This window comes from Ovis aries, chromosome 3 (assembly GCF_016772045.2).
Source record: "Ovis aries strain OAR_USU_Benz2616 breed Rambouillet chromosome 3, ARS-UI_Ramb_v3.0, whole genome shotgun sequence".
Classification (NCBI taxonomy): Eukaryota; Metazoa; Chordata; class Mammalia; order Artiodactyla; family Bovidae; genus Ovis; species Ovis aries.
In genome coordinates, this window is record NC_056056.1 from 214,549,771 (window position 1) to 214,566,858 (window position 17,088).

A 17,088-nucleotide genomic window follows, 5' to 3' on the forward strand; every position below is an offset into this window, starting at 1 on the left:
GAGCCCCTCAGGGTCTGAGGTGAACCCCTCTGGGTCTGAGGTGAACCCCTCTGGGTCTGAGGCAAACCCCTCTGGGTCTGATGTTTGGAAACCTGTCCCATCTTCAAAGAAACGCGCCCCCAAGTTCCCCCTTACCTCTGCCATCCCCTCAGCAACAAGGCACGTGCCCAGATTTGCCCATCCTAGTAGCCCGTGTTTAGGGTATTTTGTATAAAATGATTAAATGTAGGTGTTTTCTGGGTTGCTTGTTCTCCACTCTTCTCTCTGGAAAGAGCCCCGAGTGTCCACCATTTGGTGCCTCCTGTTCTAGATGCTTGTCCAGAATTCTGTGCCAGGCAGATTCTTCCAGGAGCACCACCCACTCTCCTCCTGACCCCAGCCCTGGGGTCTTAAGCCTTGTCCACACAGTCAGTGAGCAAGTTTGTGCACAGCTTGTCTGCTGCCCCACCTGCCTGCCCACCCAGTGCTCCTGCTGTGGGGGCATGGGGGGCAGGGAGCTACGCATCCATCAAAGGGCAGGACTCCGCCCCTTAATCTCAGGACCTTGTGATCTCCATCTCGCTGGAGAGGCAGGAACCACACGTTACACATACTGACTTACAGGAAAGGGGCATCGTGTCCTCTGTGGAGCCTGGCTGGATGCCCACGACAGGCTGGGAGGCCTTCCCCCGAGGCACCTACTAAGCCCGCCTGGCACCTAGCTCCCTTGGGGTCCGTCAACCACGTGAGCTTCCTGTCTGTGTGTTAACTGCTGAATATGTAGCACCCAACTGGGATAGATGCTTAAACAAATGCCTCTTGAGTGTGTAGCCAAGTGAGTAACACAGACAGTAAGTGTGTCTAGAGCTGCAAGGCTGGGTCACCTGGAAAAGTGCATCATGGGGAAGGTGGGCCCCCCATCAAGCCCTGAAGCAAGGGTGGGACCCCAAAAAAGAGGCTTGGTGGGGGGACAACCATGTCAAGCAGAGCTGTCTGGTGGAACCACTGATACACAGGTGAGAAGACGTGAGAGAGGATACGTCTAAGCCCACCATGCCCTCTGGGTCTGCGTCCAGAACGTTCCACTTCTAGAGGAAATGACTTTGCCAGGGAGCAGAGGGAATGTGAATAGCAAGTGAATTCCTCCTCCTTGCTTCATCATTTAATCTCTATATTCTCCATGCACATGTAAACACACAAATAAACTTACACGTCCTAATAAACTATTACGTTTATTATACAGTAGGAAGCGTTGCCAGGAAACCAGTTGTCAAGCAAAGCTATATTTTGAAGAGTGGGAGGTGTGTAATTATCTTTAAATACTTTCTCTGGGTAGTAATTACTCCACCCCCACCCCAGCCCAAGCCCACGTGGCTCTCCTGAGTGGCTGTCACGCGAGCACACAATTCCACGGGCGCCACCCCGACCGTCAGTCACAGTGGCTACCGGGGATCCACCAGAGCATCTCCAGACCCCCAGGACAGGCCCCCAGCACGTGGCACCTGTGTCCACCAGTCCCAGACCTGGGAACAGAACTTAGTCAAGCTTTCATCAGCATGAGACAGAGGTGGAGTTAGTTCCTCCAAACCCCAGAAGAAAGTGGCCACAATTCTATTAGCCTCTGAATCAGTTATGGCTGATTTCTGTAAATGAGATTGTCTCTATTCAAAACACATTCTTTGCAACTACAATGTAAATTATTGCCCACTTTAAAAATGCACAAAGTGAGAGTTAAGTTTTACCTGGGGCAAAGTGAGGACTATAGCCTGGGAGACAGCATCTCAGCTAGCTCTGAGAAACTCCTCCAAAGAGGCAGGGGGAAGGTCAGTGTATATGTGATTTTGGTGAAGGGGGAGTTCATACAATCAAGCACACATTTTTTTTGCAGGTTTCTGCTAGTCGTCTGTAGGTCACTGCTAGTCACGAGGAGCAGAGGTCACCATGAAGGATTTTAGTGTTTTTCTAGCTATAAGGAGATGTAAGACGTGGCCTCATAAAACCATCTCCTGAAAATATCTAACTCTCTCACGACCAGTCCGGCCAGCTTTTTCCAGAGCAGAGGGCCTCATTTCTGCTCTCCACAGCGAGCTCTTTGCAGGGGTGCTGAAGGTCAGCAGCTGCAGCAGCACATGATTTAATCTTTGCGGAGGTAGATGACAAGTGCCCGTGGCAAGGGGCAGTTTGTGCATCGTTCATGCATGCGTGCTCCGTCATGTCCGCCTCTTTGCAACCCCATGGACTGCAGCCCGCCGAGGGTCCTCTGTGCGTGGGATTTCCCAGGCAAGAATACTGGGAAATACTGTCATTTCCTTCTCCAGGGGATCTTCCGACACAGGGGTCGAACTCATATCTCCCACGTCTCTTGCATTGGCAGGCAGCTTCTTTACCACGGAGCCACCTTGTCACTATTTAAGATTAGTGTCCTGAAATTGTTTTTCTGGGGGAGAAAAATGTCTCCCAACTTTGTCTACAGTATTACCCACCTCAGTCACAGGAAACAAGCAGAGTCTTGCCCTGGCCAGAACAGGCACCTCAGCACTGCAGTCCAGCACTCAGAAGCCGCCCCCCCAGCTAGAGAGCACCCCATTGCCTTATCCCCCTTCACCCCACCTCCGCTCTTCCCTGACAGTCTGTCTAGGGGAAAGAAAGGCCCACAGCGCACTTGGGAACCATCATTTTTCTGACCTCCGGGCAATTCTTCTCCGTGTGGTAACCCTCCCCCAGTAGCAGCCATCATCCCTGCCAAGGCTTGGTGCTCCCTCTAGGTGGTGTCCCTGCCCCTGAGGTGATGGAGGGTGGGGTCAGGTCAGAACCCTTCCTTCCCTCCCTGCTCTGCAGACCACAAGCCAGATTCTCCTGCAGCTCCCGGGCAGCCAGGCCTCCTTAGATGAGCCCCCCTTCCTAGTCTCAGAACAGATTCCAGCAGAGGCAAGCATGGCAGCAGGATTTCCCACGGACCATAGCCACAAAAATAACAGAGTAGAAATACAAAGTCAAGCTCTCCTGAAGGCCGTCTGGGGTGGGTGGAGGGTCCTAACAGCAGAGTCTGGGACCTGGAGACCTAGGACATCATGCAGACATGAGTGCAGGTGCCCAGAGGCCCCCTTCTGTCCACAAGTAGGGACTCCATCCTCAGCCGCCAGTGGGTGTTCCTACAGACACGACCTGCAGATACCTCCAGGCATTCCTCTGCAGGGGGCCAATGCTGGTTACTGGCTCTATGCCTCCCACCCTTTCTCTCTCCCCTGCATTCAAGGCCAGGGTCAAAGCCCTGCTAACCTGCCTCCAAAATCGGTCGGCTCATTGTCCTCTTTGCATGAGTGAAGCTGTGGCCTTCCTCATCTCCCGCCCAGCAGCCGGCTGAGCATCCCATCCCTGAGCTGACCCTTGACCGCATGGCTGTTTCATTGGCTGTTTGGTTTCTAGACCCAGATCCCCTCTCGAGGCAGAGCCCCACAGATTCCCCTGCGCTCCCTTCCCTTCCCTCCTCGCACGGTGTGGGCATTTGTTAAATGTTTGGCCAACAGAATTACCAAATATAGCTGCATATTTTCTCAGTATTGAGGATGAAACTGGGGACAAGCTATAAACCCATCCACCAAAGTTATAAAGTGTGAGTGTTTCCTTGGGATCTTCCAGCTCCGTGGTTGTCATCAGTAGTTACATAAGAGAACCACCCGGAATCTTAACAAACAGCAATGGTTTTGTGTGTGCTGTGTCACTTTAGTCGTGTCTGACTCTGCAGCCCCACAAACTGTAGCCCACTGGGTTCCTCTGTCCAGGGGATTTCCCAGGCAAGAATACTGGAGTGAGTTGCCATTTCCTCCTCCAGGGCATCTTCCCGACCTAGAGATCAAACCCAAGCCTCTTGTGTTTTCTGCATTGGTAGGCGGATTCTTTACCACTAACACCACCTTGGAAGCCCAACAGTATTTGGGGGGTATTTAAAAATTACTCAACCCCCAGACAATCAGATTTAAGTGGTTTGGAGTTGGAGCCTGGATACTGGTGGGTTTTTGTTATTAAGTTTCCCCATGTGATTCTATGCACAGCCAGGTTTGATGAAAGTCTCTAACCAGAGGCCATGGGAGCAAGCGTCCCGCCACCCATGGATTGGCTTTCAGGGCTCATGAGTGCCATGAACTCATGTTAGATATGGGGGGTCTGCCCATTGTCCTGAACAGAGCCCTCCATGAAGGCAAGAAGCTCTGTTGCTGACTCTTCGCACCCCCATTGATGAGGGCGGGGCGCCTGGACTGGGGAGTGGAGGGTGGGTAACACCACTGACTCTGACCCCAACCGGTGTCAGTCCAGGTGCCCAAACTCAAGGACCATTGGCTTTCCTCTGAAAAGCAGGACAACGCCTGCTCTGCAGAGTTGTTCGAAGACTCAGAGAAGGCATGAGAAGTGCCTGATGTGGAGCCAGGTGGACGTGGGGTTCACTAGTGGGAGCATTACTAGTCCTAATGCTATAATCACTACTAGTTATACCTGCAGCTCTGCTTCTAGGGATGCCATTGTTATGAAAACAGGGTACCTCCCTTCAGCGTCAGGCCAGGCTGACCCTGCATGGGGTCACAGAAGAGGGGTCCATGGTCCCAGAGGAGGACTGCAGTGGGATGCTCGGCCCTCAGCCCTTGGTGAGGCTGGACCAGCTCAGGGGAGCGAGGTATCCAGTGCAGGACCTGAACTCACAGCAGCCCCCTCTCGTGCCCCTCCTCTGCCCCTTCCAGCCGCTACTGGCGCCGGTGGAATCGGTTCTGCAGGAGGAAGTGCCGCGCGGCCGTGAAGTCCAGCATCTTCTACTGGCTGGTCATTTTCCTGGTTTTCCTCAACACGCTCACCATCGCCTCCGAGCACTACAACCAGCCCCACTGGCTCACGGAAGTCCAAGGTGAGAGGCCGCCAGCCCTCCTGTTACTCGGGCTGATGGGGCTCTCTCCCGGGGGTGGGCAAGAGGAGCAGGGCCAGGAACGAGAGGGCAGTGGGTCACCCCGGCCACACCAGGGCCTGGCAGCTCACCAGCCAGTAAAACAACACCAACTCACTGTACATACACGGGACCCCCAAGGCCAGCAATGCAGTCCACCTGTCCCGGCGGTCACCACTGGGTCCAGGAGACCACGTCAGGAACAGTGGCTTGTTTGGCTCTGTCCGATCCTTCACTGCCCGCCCGTCGCCCCCGTGGATTGCCACGTCCCGGCCTCCAGGTGTGCTGGCCCACACCTGCGAGGGGCAGTAAGCACAAAGCCAGGGAGAGGACGAGGGTGGCCTGAGCCCAGGGACCTGTCCTCCACGGCTGTCAGTCCTACCACCCCTCGCTAGGGTACCAACCCGAGGGTCAGGCAGACCCAGCCTGGACCCCGGGGAGTCTCCTGGAACCTGGGCGGGCCCATCTCCTCCCAGTGACGAGGGCAGACAAAAACCCCCCCAGCTCCCGCTCTTCACTGGTGGGTCTGAGCAGACAGATGGCAGCCCCTCAAACCTCACTTCTTGTGTCTGGAAAATGGATATGATAGCAGCTGGGCTGGCTGGAGAGCCACTGTGGGGTAGGGGGACTCGGAGGGTGGGGGACATGTCGCTGGATGTGAGCTGAGGTAACTGGACGAGTCACAGAGGGAGGGCCGTGTACGGGACCCAGCGCAGGGTGTCCCTGCAGGGACCCCCACCCTCACCTCCTCTGCCCCGCCCCATGCGGCCCCTGCAGACACGGCCAACAAGGCGCTGCTGGCCCTGTTCACGGCGGAGATGCTGCTCAAGATGTACAGCCTGGGCCTGCAGGCCTACTTCGTGTCGCTCTTCAACCGCTTCGACTGCTTCATCGTGTGCGGCGGCATCCTGGAGACCATCCTGGTGGAGACCAAGATCATGTCGCCCTTGGGCATCTCCGTGCTGCGCTGCGTGCGCCTCCTGCGGATATTTAAGATCACAAGGTGCGTGCCGCCCTCCTCTCCCCTCCTTGGAAGCTTTTCTTCCAAGGAGCAAGCGTCTTTTAATTTCAAGGCTGCAGTCGCCCTCCACAGTGATTTGGGAGCCCAAGAAAATGAAGTCTGTCACTGTTTGCGCTTTTCCCCCATCTATTTGCCATGAAGTGATGGGACTGGATGCCATGATCTTAGTTTTTCAATGTGTAAGGATTCCAGTTTCTCTACTTTCTAAACTCTCTTGTCCATCTCCAGAGACAAGACTTAAAGGATTTTTGACTGACTCTGCTTGCTCCTCCTGGGGTTTGCCCAAAGCTATTTTTAATGTGGCATTTCAGGTGCCTTTTAAATAATTCTCAAAACGCCACCTGCTTGGGGCTTTGTCTTTGTTTTTGGTGGGGTTTTTTTGTTTTTTTTTTTAATTCCTATAGAAAAGAATTCTTGCTCCCAGGTATTGTCATAGTATCTTAATGTTCATTCTATTTTTATCAACAATTTACCTATTTCTAATCTGAAACTACTGCCAAGAAACCATTTTAAGTCTGTCTTTATCCTTGAGCTTCCCAAAGCCAGTCTACAGGAATTTTCAGATCCCCAGTAAGTCTATGAACAGAACAATTTCATCATCTAATTAAAAGTTCCTTTGGCAAAGGTCATTGTCTTCCTGTTTTCCAGTCTCCAAACCCTCTGGGGGCTTCTAGAAGACGCCAGAGAGACTAGCTGTTGGGGGGATCCCATGCCCGCTTCTGAACCTCATCCCTAATATGTTCCAGAGCCGAGGATATACCTAAAATAAGGTCTGAGAGTGTGCCTGGTGGTCCCCTGAGACAGGTCAGCCTGGCCCTGCCTCAAACAAGTCTGTTTCACCCTCTTCTTTGAAAATCTCTCGGAGATGCTATTTTTAACAGTGTTTTCTGGACCAGTGATTGTGATTCTCAAACCAAGTTGTCCTCCTCAAAGGAGCTCATTAAGGATCTCCCCAAACCTAGAGATTTTAACCAGAAACCCCCCAGGGTGTTCTGAGCCATGGCTCTGATAACCTCGCTTTGAGACACTCTGGCCTGATTTTCCGCAGCCATCCTTTGTCCTCTTTCTCGTCTAAAATTATGAACCTTTGTGTATAACTGTGAAACCGTGACCTTTCCTTGGCATTCAGTTCTCCAGACTGCAGCCCCAACCCCATTAAGATGGTGCTTCTGACGGCTCTCAGCTGAGAACACTCATAATGATGAAGACCTAACATGAATCCAGCCAAGTTTTTAAATTGATTTTTTTCCTTCTTCTTCCTTTTTAAAAAATTATTTATTTTTAATTGAAGGATGATTACTTTATAATATTGTATTGGTTTCTGCCATACATCACCATGAATCAGCCATAGGTAAACATATGTCCCCTCCCTCTTGAACCTCCCTCCCACCTCCCACCCCATCCCATCCCTCTAGGTTGTTACAGAGCCCAGTTTGAGTTCCCTGAGTCATACAGCAAATTCCCGTTGGCTCTCTAATTTTCCATACGGTAACGCAGACGTTTCCATGCTACTCTCTCCACCCACCCCACCCCCTCCTTCCCCCACTGTGTCCACAAGCCTGTTCTCTGCGTCTGCGTCCCTGTTGCTGCCCTGCGCTGAGGTTCATCAGTGCCATTTGCTAGATTCTGTATACACGTGTTAATACACATTTGTCTCTCTCTTTCTGATTTACTTCACTCTGTATAATAGGTTCTAGGTTCAACCACCCCATTAGAACTGATTCAAAAGTGTTCCTTTTTATGGCTTATATTCCACTGTGTGTATATGGACCGCAGCTTCTTTATCCATTCATCTGCTGATGGACATCTAGGTTGCTTCCATGTCCTAACTGTTGTAAATAGACCTGCAATGAACATTGGGGAGCATGTGTCTTTTTCAATTTTGATTTCCTCAGCATATACACCTAGCAGTGGGGTTGCTGGGTCATATGGTAGTTTTGTTCTGAAGGAATAGTTTTTTTTTTTTTTAAGGAATCTCCATACTGTCTTCCATAGTGGCTATAGCAATTTACATTCCCACAGACAGTACAAGAGGGTTCCCTTTTCTCCACACCCTCTCCAGCATTATTGTTTGTAGGTGTTTTTGGCGATGGCCATTCTGACCGGTATAAAGTGACATCTGATTGTAGCTTTGCTTTGCATTCCTCTAATAATGAGCGATGTTGCGTATCTTTTTTTGTGTTCGTCAGTTATCTGTATGTCTTCTTTGGAGAAATGCCCGTTTAGGCCTTTTGCCCACTTTTTGATTAGTTTGTTTGCTTTTCTGGTATGAGTTGTATGAGCTGCTTATATATTTTGGAAATCAATCCTTTGTCAGCTGTTTCATTTGCTATTATTTTCTCCCATTCTGAGGGTTGTCTTTTCACCTGCGTTATCTTTGAGTGAATGAGCAGGGCCTTCCAGCCACAGGATGTCTGAGATCCTTTCTCCTGCTTCGGGGCTCCGTGGGGTTCTAAGTGTTGCATGGTTTTCATGTCCAGTTTGTCCGCTCTTTGTCAGCCTGACATCCGCTCTGTGGGGAGGAGGAAGAGCTTTGGTTTGATTAGAGCTGGATGCGATTCCAGTTTACTAATCGCAGCTCATTTTTTAAACAATTGGTCTTTAAGTGCACCGCCGTCCCTCCAGCCATTGCCATTTTCCCTTTGAAGCCCTAAATCCTTCCCTTGCTCCTGCAACTCCCTTCCCAGGCCCTGAGAAGTGAGACCAAGCTGACTCAGCATAGACAGCCCCACTGGTGAATCCTGACCACAAGGGCCCCACAGCCCAAAGCACAAACCCTCCAGTCTCTGAGCGTCTCAGTGTCCCTGTCAGTCTGGCCGAGCCGCAGATCACCCTCCCCCTGCCATGTCCCAGCCCCGACTCTTCCCAGGGACCCAGGGAGGTTCTGCGCTCATTTTGGGCCCCTGTTATAAAGGTGACTTTGACATCCACTCACTTCCCAGGCTGGGGGCCCACAAGCCAGGCATCAGTGAGGAAGGTGCTGGTTTTCTGGGATTAAGGAGACAGGTGAGGACGATGCTCCACTCCCTGCCTCACCCCAACACGACCACAGGGCCAGCCAGGGGACTCTGAGAGGCTCAGGGAGCACCTCCCCAGTCCCACGGTCCAGGCAGGCTGCCCTGCCAGTGTGACCAGGCCGCAGGCCCATCCGGGTCTGGCCCCTGCATGACCGAGGCCTCTGAAGCAAACAGGAAAGACCAGGCCTTTGAGTTTGTCATCCAGCTGGGTTTGACTCTAGAGTCTCGGCCCCCAGGTGAAGTGCAGGATAGGGAACAGGAGGAACTAAACCAGCAGTTTCCACCCCAGGCCCAGGCCATCCCAGACCCTGACTGCCATGGAATGGAATCCTATCTGGCGCCTCCTGGCCCAGCAAATGCCGGGTTCAGCCTCAGCGTCCCTCCAGGCTCTGGTGAGTCTTAGGGAACCAGAGTTCGAACCCCGCTGAGTTGGTCCTTGGGCACCACATCCCCAGGACTCTATTTTATAACTGGAGGTTTCTCCCTTTTGACCCCCTTTCCCAATTTGCCCACCTCCCCCCACACATGTCTGGGAACCACAGTCTGTTCTCCTGACACGTACCAGTGTGACACGTGGTCTGGCCGTGGAAGGTCGGGAGCCTCAGACCTTATGTTATGGAGGAATCCGTGGGGGGACGTCGGGGCCTTGAACACCTGCTCCCTCGGTGATGGTCTTCCCTGAATCACTGATTAGCTTGCTCACTCGTTCATTCATTCTTCCCTATTGTCCTCTCTCCTTCCTTTAATGTCAGTGGATCAGATGCTTTTGGTGTGCTGTGATTTATTGCTGTCTTAAGAGCATCAGCTGTGATACTTTTGTGGCTCCTCACCTGGGCCTCAGGGTGGCAGCTGGAAGGGACAGGGGGGAAAGGGCACGAGGAGCAGGAGAAGAGGGTTCTCCCTTCCGGCCAGAGGCTCTGACCCCGTCAGCCCCTCCAGGCCTCCTCCACCATGCATTCCCAGATCAGCTCCTGGCCCATGACAGGTGATACAACCTGCTCTCCATCACAGCCTCCGCTGCCTGCAACCAAGGCCCTGGTCTGCTCCCCAGCCAGCCCTCCTCCCCAACTCAGCAACTTTTCTCTCTCGGGTCTGGGGCCTGCTAGGCCAGCGCCCCTGCGCCCCTGGCCAGCAGACAGCTCTGAGCCTCAGCGCTCAGAGGCTAGAATAGACTAGCCTAAGTCTATTAGTTAAGTTAGTTAAGTCGCTCAGTCGTGTCCAACTCTTTGCGACCCCGTGGGCTGTAGTCCACCAGGCTCCTCCATCCATGGGATTCTCGAGGCAAGAATACTGGAGTGGGTTGCCATTTCCTTTTAGGCTAGCCGAAATAGACTAGCCTAAGTCTATTCCCCTCGTGTCCACAAGCCTCTGGAAAACTAAGGCGCTGATGTTTATGGTCATTGTCTTTCCCAGAATATTCTGTGCAGTTTAGGGGCTCTGTGACCTTAACCCACATGACCTTAATCCCCGCTCCCCACCACCGGCCGATACAGCTGGGTATTCTCGTTACAAACATGCTCCAGAGTTCTGGTTCCTAAACACCGCCTTGCTGCCAGGCGCTGGTGCCCTCACGACAGTGGTGTTATGGCTCTAGGTAAGGCTTGGGAGTCGGCATGTAGGAAGTGGTCCCTCCTCAGTGCGTCCCTCCAGGCAGGCTTAGGAGCTTTAAATGTAAGCAGGGCGAGTGTTCTAGCCCCACAGAGATTCTTTGACTCCCTCGCTTCAAGTAGAATGGTCAGTACAGCCTCTAGCTGACCAGGAGCCCAGCACACACGCGGGGCTGGCCAGAATCACCTGAGGACAGAGATAGAGCAGGTGGAAGGAAAGCCTCTGCCCTCACAGTCTCAAGCCTATTTGGTGAGACAGATGAGGAAGACGTATGAGCATTTCTAGAGCAAGTGCATGTAATGTACATTGTTATTTAGTTGCCGAGTCATATCCGACTCTTTGAGACCCCATGGACTGTAGCCCGCCAGGCACCTCTGTCCATGGGATGCTCCAGGCAAGAATACTGGGGTGGGTTGCCATTTTCTTCTCCAGAAATGTATCTAAACATTCTGCAAACCGAGAGCATGTGGCTGGCAGGCAGAGCAGAGTGGAGAAAAGCTGTCTGAAGGAGAAAGGAGCAGGAGAGACTCCAGGCTGGGGAGAAAGTCATGTTTACGTGCAAACTGCTGGCCCGTCTGCTTCTGTCACTTAATACGGAAGCCGTTCCCGGGAGAAAGGGGTCCAGCCGGGGTGTGGCTGCCACACTGCCGTGGGGGTGGCTTGCATGTCACTGTCTTGAGCAGCAGAAACAATTCCCTATCTGTCTCAGTGATAAGCTGGGAATATCTTAAGTGGAGGAGATTGAGGTTGTGACCTGGAAGGTGGCCGGGCGGGGGTGGCTCTGGGACATATGAGAGGCTGTGTCCTGGCACATCCCCAGCTGGAGGCCATGTCCCTTTTGCTGCACCTGAACCAACCCTGTCCCAGGTCTCTGAGCCCTTCCAACCATTCGTGTCCCACCCCCTTTTCCAGGAGAGGGTTTTCCCCCTCCCCGTCTGTCCCCACGATGAAGAGCATCTGTGTTTACAGCCAGCCACAGGCTGGAGGGGTGCAGGAGGGATGGGGTTGGGTGGGGCAGTCGCAACTCAGGGTTTCTGAAGCTTGGCTGTTTACCAGAATCCTCTGGGATCCTTGTGAAAAACAGGCTTCTGGGCCCTAACCACAGCTATTGAATCAGAACCTCCAGAAGAGAGGCTTTTTAAAGAACCAACTATTTGAATAGGGTGAATCTGGGAAACCACAATAAGCCATGCACCCTCTCTTATCCATGAGCCACCCTACCCACCCTCACCCGATGGAGACCCCACTCATGCCTGGGCTGGGAGGAGGGCTACACTCTGGAAAAAGAAAATTTTAATGTCTTTTTGTCTGAAGATCAATAGTGGTAACAATAATTACTAACCTTTATCACCTGTGTGCCAGGCACTATACTGAGGTTTTTTTCTTTTCAAGTTGGAATTTATTTTTTTCTAGTTTAATTGAGAAATAATTGACATATGTCAGTGTCTCGGTTTAAGGTGTACAGCATGATGGTCTGTTTTACATATACTGCAGAATAATAGGTTTAGTTAACATCTACCATCTCATAGAGCTACAGTGTATTCAATAAAAAGAAAAAAAAAATCCTTGTATTGAGAACTCTTAGGATTTACTCTGTTGGCAGCTTTCATATATAACAGTGTTGGCTACAGTCATTGTGTTGTATGTTACATGCCTAGCATTTATTTATCTATAGCTAAATAAATGCTCTCTTGCTTTTTCCATGATCCAGCGGATGTTGGCAATTTGATCTCTGGTTCCTCTGCCTTTTCTAAAACCAGCTTGAACATCTGGAATTTCACAGTTCACGTAGTGCTGAAGCCTGGCTTGGAGAATTTTGAGCATTACTTTACTAGCGTCTGAGATGAGTGCAATTGTGCAGTAGTTTGAGCATTCTTTGGCATTGCCTTTCTTTGGGATTGGAATGAAAACTGACCTTTTCTAGTCCTGCGGCCACTGCTGAGTTTTCCAAATTTGCTGGCATATTGAGTGCAGCACTTTCACAGCATCATCTTTCAGGATTTGAAATAGCTCAACTAGAATTCCATCACCTCCACTAGCTTTGTTCATAGTGATGCTTTCTAAGGCCCACTTGACTTCACATTCCAGGATGTCTGCTTCTAGGTGAGTGATCACACCATCGTGATTATCTTGGTTGTAAAGATCTTTTTTGTAGAGTTCTTCTGTGTATTCTTGCCACTTCTTCTTAATATCTTCTGCTTCTGTTAGGTCCATACTATTTCTGTCCTTTATCGAGCCCATCTTTGCATGAAATGTTCCCTTAGTATCTCTACTTTTCTTGAAGAGATCTCTAGTCTTTCCCATTCTGTTGTTTTCCTCTATTTCTTTGCATTGATCGCTGAGGAAGGCTTTCTTATCTCTCCTTGCTATTCTTGGAACTCTGCATTCAGATGCCTATATCTTTCCTTTTCTCCTTTGCTTTTAGCTTCTCTTCTTTTCACAGCTATTTGTAATGCCTCCTCAGACAGTCATTTTGCTTTATTGACTATGCCAGAGCATTTGACTGTGTGGATCACAACAAACTGTGGAAAATTCTGAAAGAGATGGGAATACCAGACCACCTGACCTGCCTCTTGAGAAACCTGTATGCAGGTCAGAAAGCAACAGTTAGAACTGGACATGGAACAGGACTGGTTCCAAATAGGAAAAGGAGTACATCAAGGCTGTATATTGTCACCCTGCTTATTTAACTTCTATGCACAGCACATCATGAGAAATTCTGGGATGGAAGAAGCACAAGCTGGAATCAAGATTACCGGGAGAAACATCAGTAACCTCAGATATGCAGATGACACCACCCTTATGGCAGAAAGTGAAGAACTAAAAAGCCTCTTGATGAAAGTGAAAGAGGAGAGTGAAAAAGTTGGCTTAAAGCTCAACATTCAGAAAACGAAGATCATGGCATCTGGTCCCATCACTTCATGGGAAATAGATGGAGAAACAGTGGAAACAGTGTCAGACTTTATTTTGGGGGGCTCCAAAATCATTGCAGATGGTGATTGCAGCCATGAAATTAAAAGACGCTTACTCCTTGGAAGGAAAGTTATGACCAACCTAGATAGCATATTGAAAAGCAGAGACATTACTTTACCAACAAAGGTCCATCTAGTCAAGGCTATGGTTTTCCAGTGGTCATGTAAGGATGTGAGAGTTGAACTGTGAAGAAAGCTGAGTGCTGAAGAATGGATGCTTTTGAACTATGGTGTTGGAGAAGACTCTTGAGAGTCCCTTGAACTGCAAGGAGATCCAACCAGTCCATCCTAAAGGAGATCAGTCTTGGGTGTTCTTTGGAAGGAATGATGCTAAAGCTGAAACTCCAGTACTTTGGCCACCTCATGCAAAGAGTTGACTCATTGGAAAAGACTCTGATCCTGGGAGGGATTGGAGGCAGGAGAAGGGGATGACAGAGGATGAGATGGCTGGATGGCATCACCAACTCAATGGACATGAGTTTGAGTGAACTCCGAGAGTTGGTGATGTACAGGGAGGCCTGGCATGCTGCAATTCATGGGGTCGCAAAGAGTCGGACATGACTGATCGACTGAACTGAACTGAACTGAAATAAATGCTGCTGCTGCTGCTAAGTCGCTTCAGTCATGTCCAACTCTGTGCTAGGAATTTGTAACTGGAAGTTGGTACCTTTTGACCAGCTTCATCCAATTCTGCCTGCCACCGCCACCTTGCCCCCAGTAACCACAAATCTGATCTCTTTTTCTGTGAGTTTTGTGAGGGGTTTTGTTTGGTTTTGGTTTTGTATTTTCTAGATTCCACATATAAATGAGATCGTATGGTATTTGTGTTTCTCTGTCTGACTTACTTCACTTAGCATAATACCTTCACGGTTCATCCACATTGTTGCAAACAGCAACATTTCCTTCTTCTTAATGACTAAGTAATATCCCATTGTAGATAATGTATACCGCATCTTCTTTATCCATTTATCCGTTCATGGACACTTAGGTTGTCTCCGCATCTTGGCTATTGTGAATAATGCTGCAATGGACGTATCATTTGGGTATATCCCCAGAAGCAGAATTGCTGGGTCGTGTGGTAGTTCTAGCTTTTATTTTCTTGAGGAAGCTTCACTTTGTTTTTCACAGTGGCTGTACCAGTTTACACTATTCCCACCAACAGTGCACAAGCATTCCCTTTTCTCCATGTCCACTTGTCTCTTGCCTTTTTGATGACAGGCATGCTAAAGGGGTGAGGTGATACCTTGCGGTTTTGATTTGCATTTCCCTAATGATTAGTGACGGTGAGCATCTTTTAACGTGTCTGTTAGCAATCTGGATGTCTTCTTTGGAGAAAAGTCTATTTAGGCCTTCTGTTCATTTTTTCGTTGGATTATTTGGCATGCTGTTTGTTTTTTGCTATTGAGTTGTATGCATTCTTCATATATGTTGAAGAATATGTCTTCGTATCTTAATCTCTTATCAGATATATGGTTTGCAAATACTTTTTTCCCGTTTTGTAGGTTTTTTCACTTTGCTGAGAGTTTACTGTCAGAAGCTTTTAGTTTGATGTTGTCTCACTTATTTTTTTTATTTTGTTGCCTGAGTGCGGAGCTTTTAAAAAATCATTATCACAAGTAATCCTCCCAATAACACAATGAAGTGCAAGCTGTCACTGCCCCTATTTCTTCAGGTGCGGAGAAGAAAGAAAGAAGGGAGGTTGAGCAACTTGCCCAAAGGCATGTGCAGAGCTGGGTCGGAACCAGGCTTCTGAGCCTGGGCCCTGAACTGAGTCACTCACACCCCAGTTGTGAGCTGGCCAACCCAGTCCCACCACCACGCTGCCCCAAGGGAAGGGCAAAGAGCAGGGAGCTGCAGTTGGTCTCAAAGCCCCTGGCGGGTGAGGCAGGTGGAGGGAGGTGATGAAGCTAACGCCCCCTCGTCCTCAGGTACTGGAACTCCCTGAGCAACCTGGTGGCGTCCCTGCTGAACTCAGTGCGCTCCATTGCCTCGCTGCTGCTGCTGCTTTTCCTCTTCATCATCATCTTCTCCCTCCTGGGGATGCAGCTCTTTGGGGGGAAGTTCAACTTTGATGAGATGCAGACCCGGAGGAGCACCTTCGACAACTTCCCACAGTCCCTCCTCACCGTGTTTCAGGTATGGACCTTTCTCTGCCAGATCATGGCCGGGGAGGTGGGGGGAGAGGGGGCAGAAAGCAGGTACCAGGGGAGTGGGGGAGCAGAGAGGAAGGGGATTCCCACTCCCACGGGGCAGCCAAAGCCAGACCAGGTCGGTCACGGGAGCCCAGGAGCATCTGCAGCTCCCCACCCCCAAGCCCCACGGAATTCCACTCTCGGATGGACCCCTGGGGTCCAACTCAGTGGCTTAAAAATCTGCTTCTTAGCCGTGGAAACTTTTATTCAAATATATTCAGCACGAAAGCCCAAAATATCCACAGAAGAGAGCAGACGGCTCTTGCTGGGGAGGGGAGAGGAGGGGGGGTTGCTCCCAGGAAAATGCGACCACCATCAAATTTGTGACTTTCGTAGATCTGTTGGCTTGGGGCCAAGTTCAAATAGCACTGAAGTTTAAAAGGAGATCAGTTTACAGATTAAACTGAACGATAACGTGAATGTTGCCAAAATCTTATAGATGGTACCCAAAGTCCTCATGCTTGGGGAAGCCTGGGGGACCACACGGTGCCTCAGTGAACATGGTCACTTTGGTGCCTTAGCCCTAGGGTCAGCTAACGGCAGCCACCAAGCACTGGGCCTGGGCTGTAGGAGGTGTTTTTCCCAGGAAGCGCTTACAGCGCTCGATCAGTCATTTGTGCCGGTGGCCACGCACTGGAAGGAGAGGGCTGGACCTGCAGGATCACAGCTCAGAGCCCCGGGAGGAGAGCGGGCGGCAGGAGGCGGGGAGACCAGAGAGGTGTCAGAGGTTTCTATATGGCAGGGGGCCGGGCAGGGGAGCTTCGGGCTTGCTGTTGGTCTAACGCTGTGTCCCTCGTTGGTGGGACTATGTCATTCAGATCCTGACCGGGGAGGACTGGAATTCGGTGATGTATGATGGGATCATGGCTTATGGCGGCCCCTCTTTTCCAGGGATGTTAGTCTGTATTTACTTCATCATCCTCTTCATCTGTGGAAATTGTATCCTTTGCGCCTGCCTCCCCCGCCCCCTGTTCCCCCCCTAACTTGTAGCTCAATGCCAGTAGGTGCGCCCAGCGGGTCCTGACCAGGGAGGACCCAGGGCCACCCTTCCCCAGAGAAGAAGGAAAAGGCACATGCCCAGCCCAGACCACCTTAGTGGTGTAGGCGGGTCAGGATGGGAACCTGGAGCCGGGCCCGGGGGGATGTGAGTCCATCCCCCTGAGCTGCCGTGGTCCAGGTGGGCAGTGCCCAGTGGTGCTGGCCTTGCAGCTGCCCACTCAGACCTCATCATGAGACCTGCTGCCCTGGCCGGGGGCCTGCTGAGGGAGGAAAAGCCTCACCCCGGAAGTGACCTTCACCTGTCGCCCTCCCTCTGAAGCTGCTCAAAGGGGGAAGTTAGCCACGGACAGACCAGACAGGCCACGGGCAG

The 17,088-nt window shown here is 50.9% G+C and overlaps 1 protein-coding gene across 7 annotated transcripts in view; it reads left to right on the plus strand.

Moving 5' to 3' along the window:
* CACNA1C (calcium voltage-gated channel subunit alpha1 C) overlaps positions 1-17,088 on the plus strand; it is a 462,078-nt gene that overhangs the window by 378,413 nt on the left and 66,577 nt on the right. For all 7 annotated transcript variants that reach the window (XM_042248242.1, XM_042248240.1, XM_042248245.1 and 4 more), the window contains exons 12-15: positions 4,713-4,873; positions 5,687-5,912; positions 15,456-15,663; positions 16,538-16,658. In XM_042248242.1, the coding sequence (XP_042104176.1) occupies positions 4,713-4,873; positions 5,687-5,912; positions 15,456-15,663; positions 16,538-16,658 (716 nt within the window). The remainder of the gene's footprint in view (positions 1-4,712; positions 4,874-5,686; positions 5,913-15,455; positions 15,664-16,537; positions 16,659-17,088) is intronic.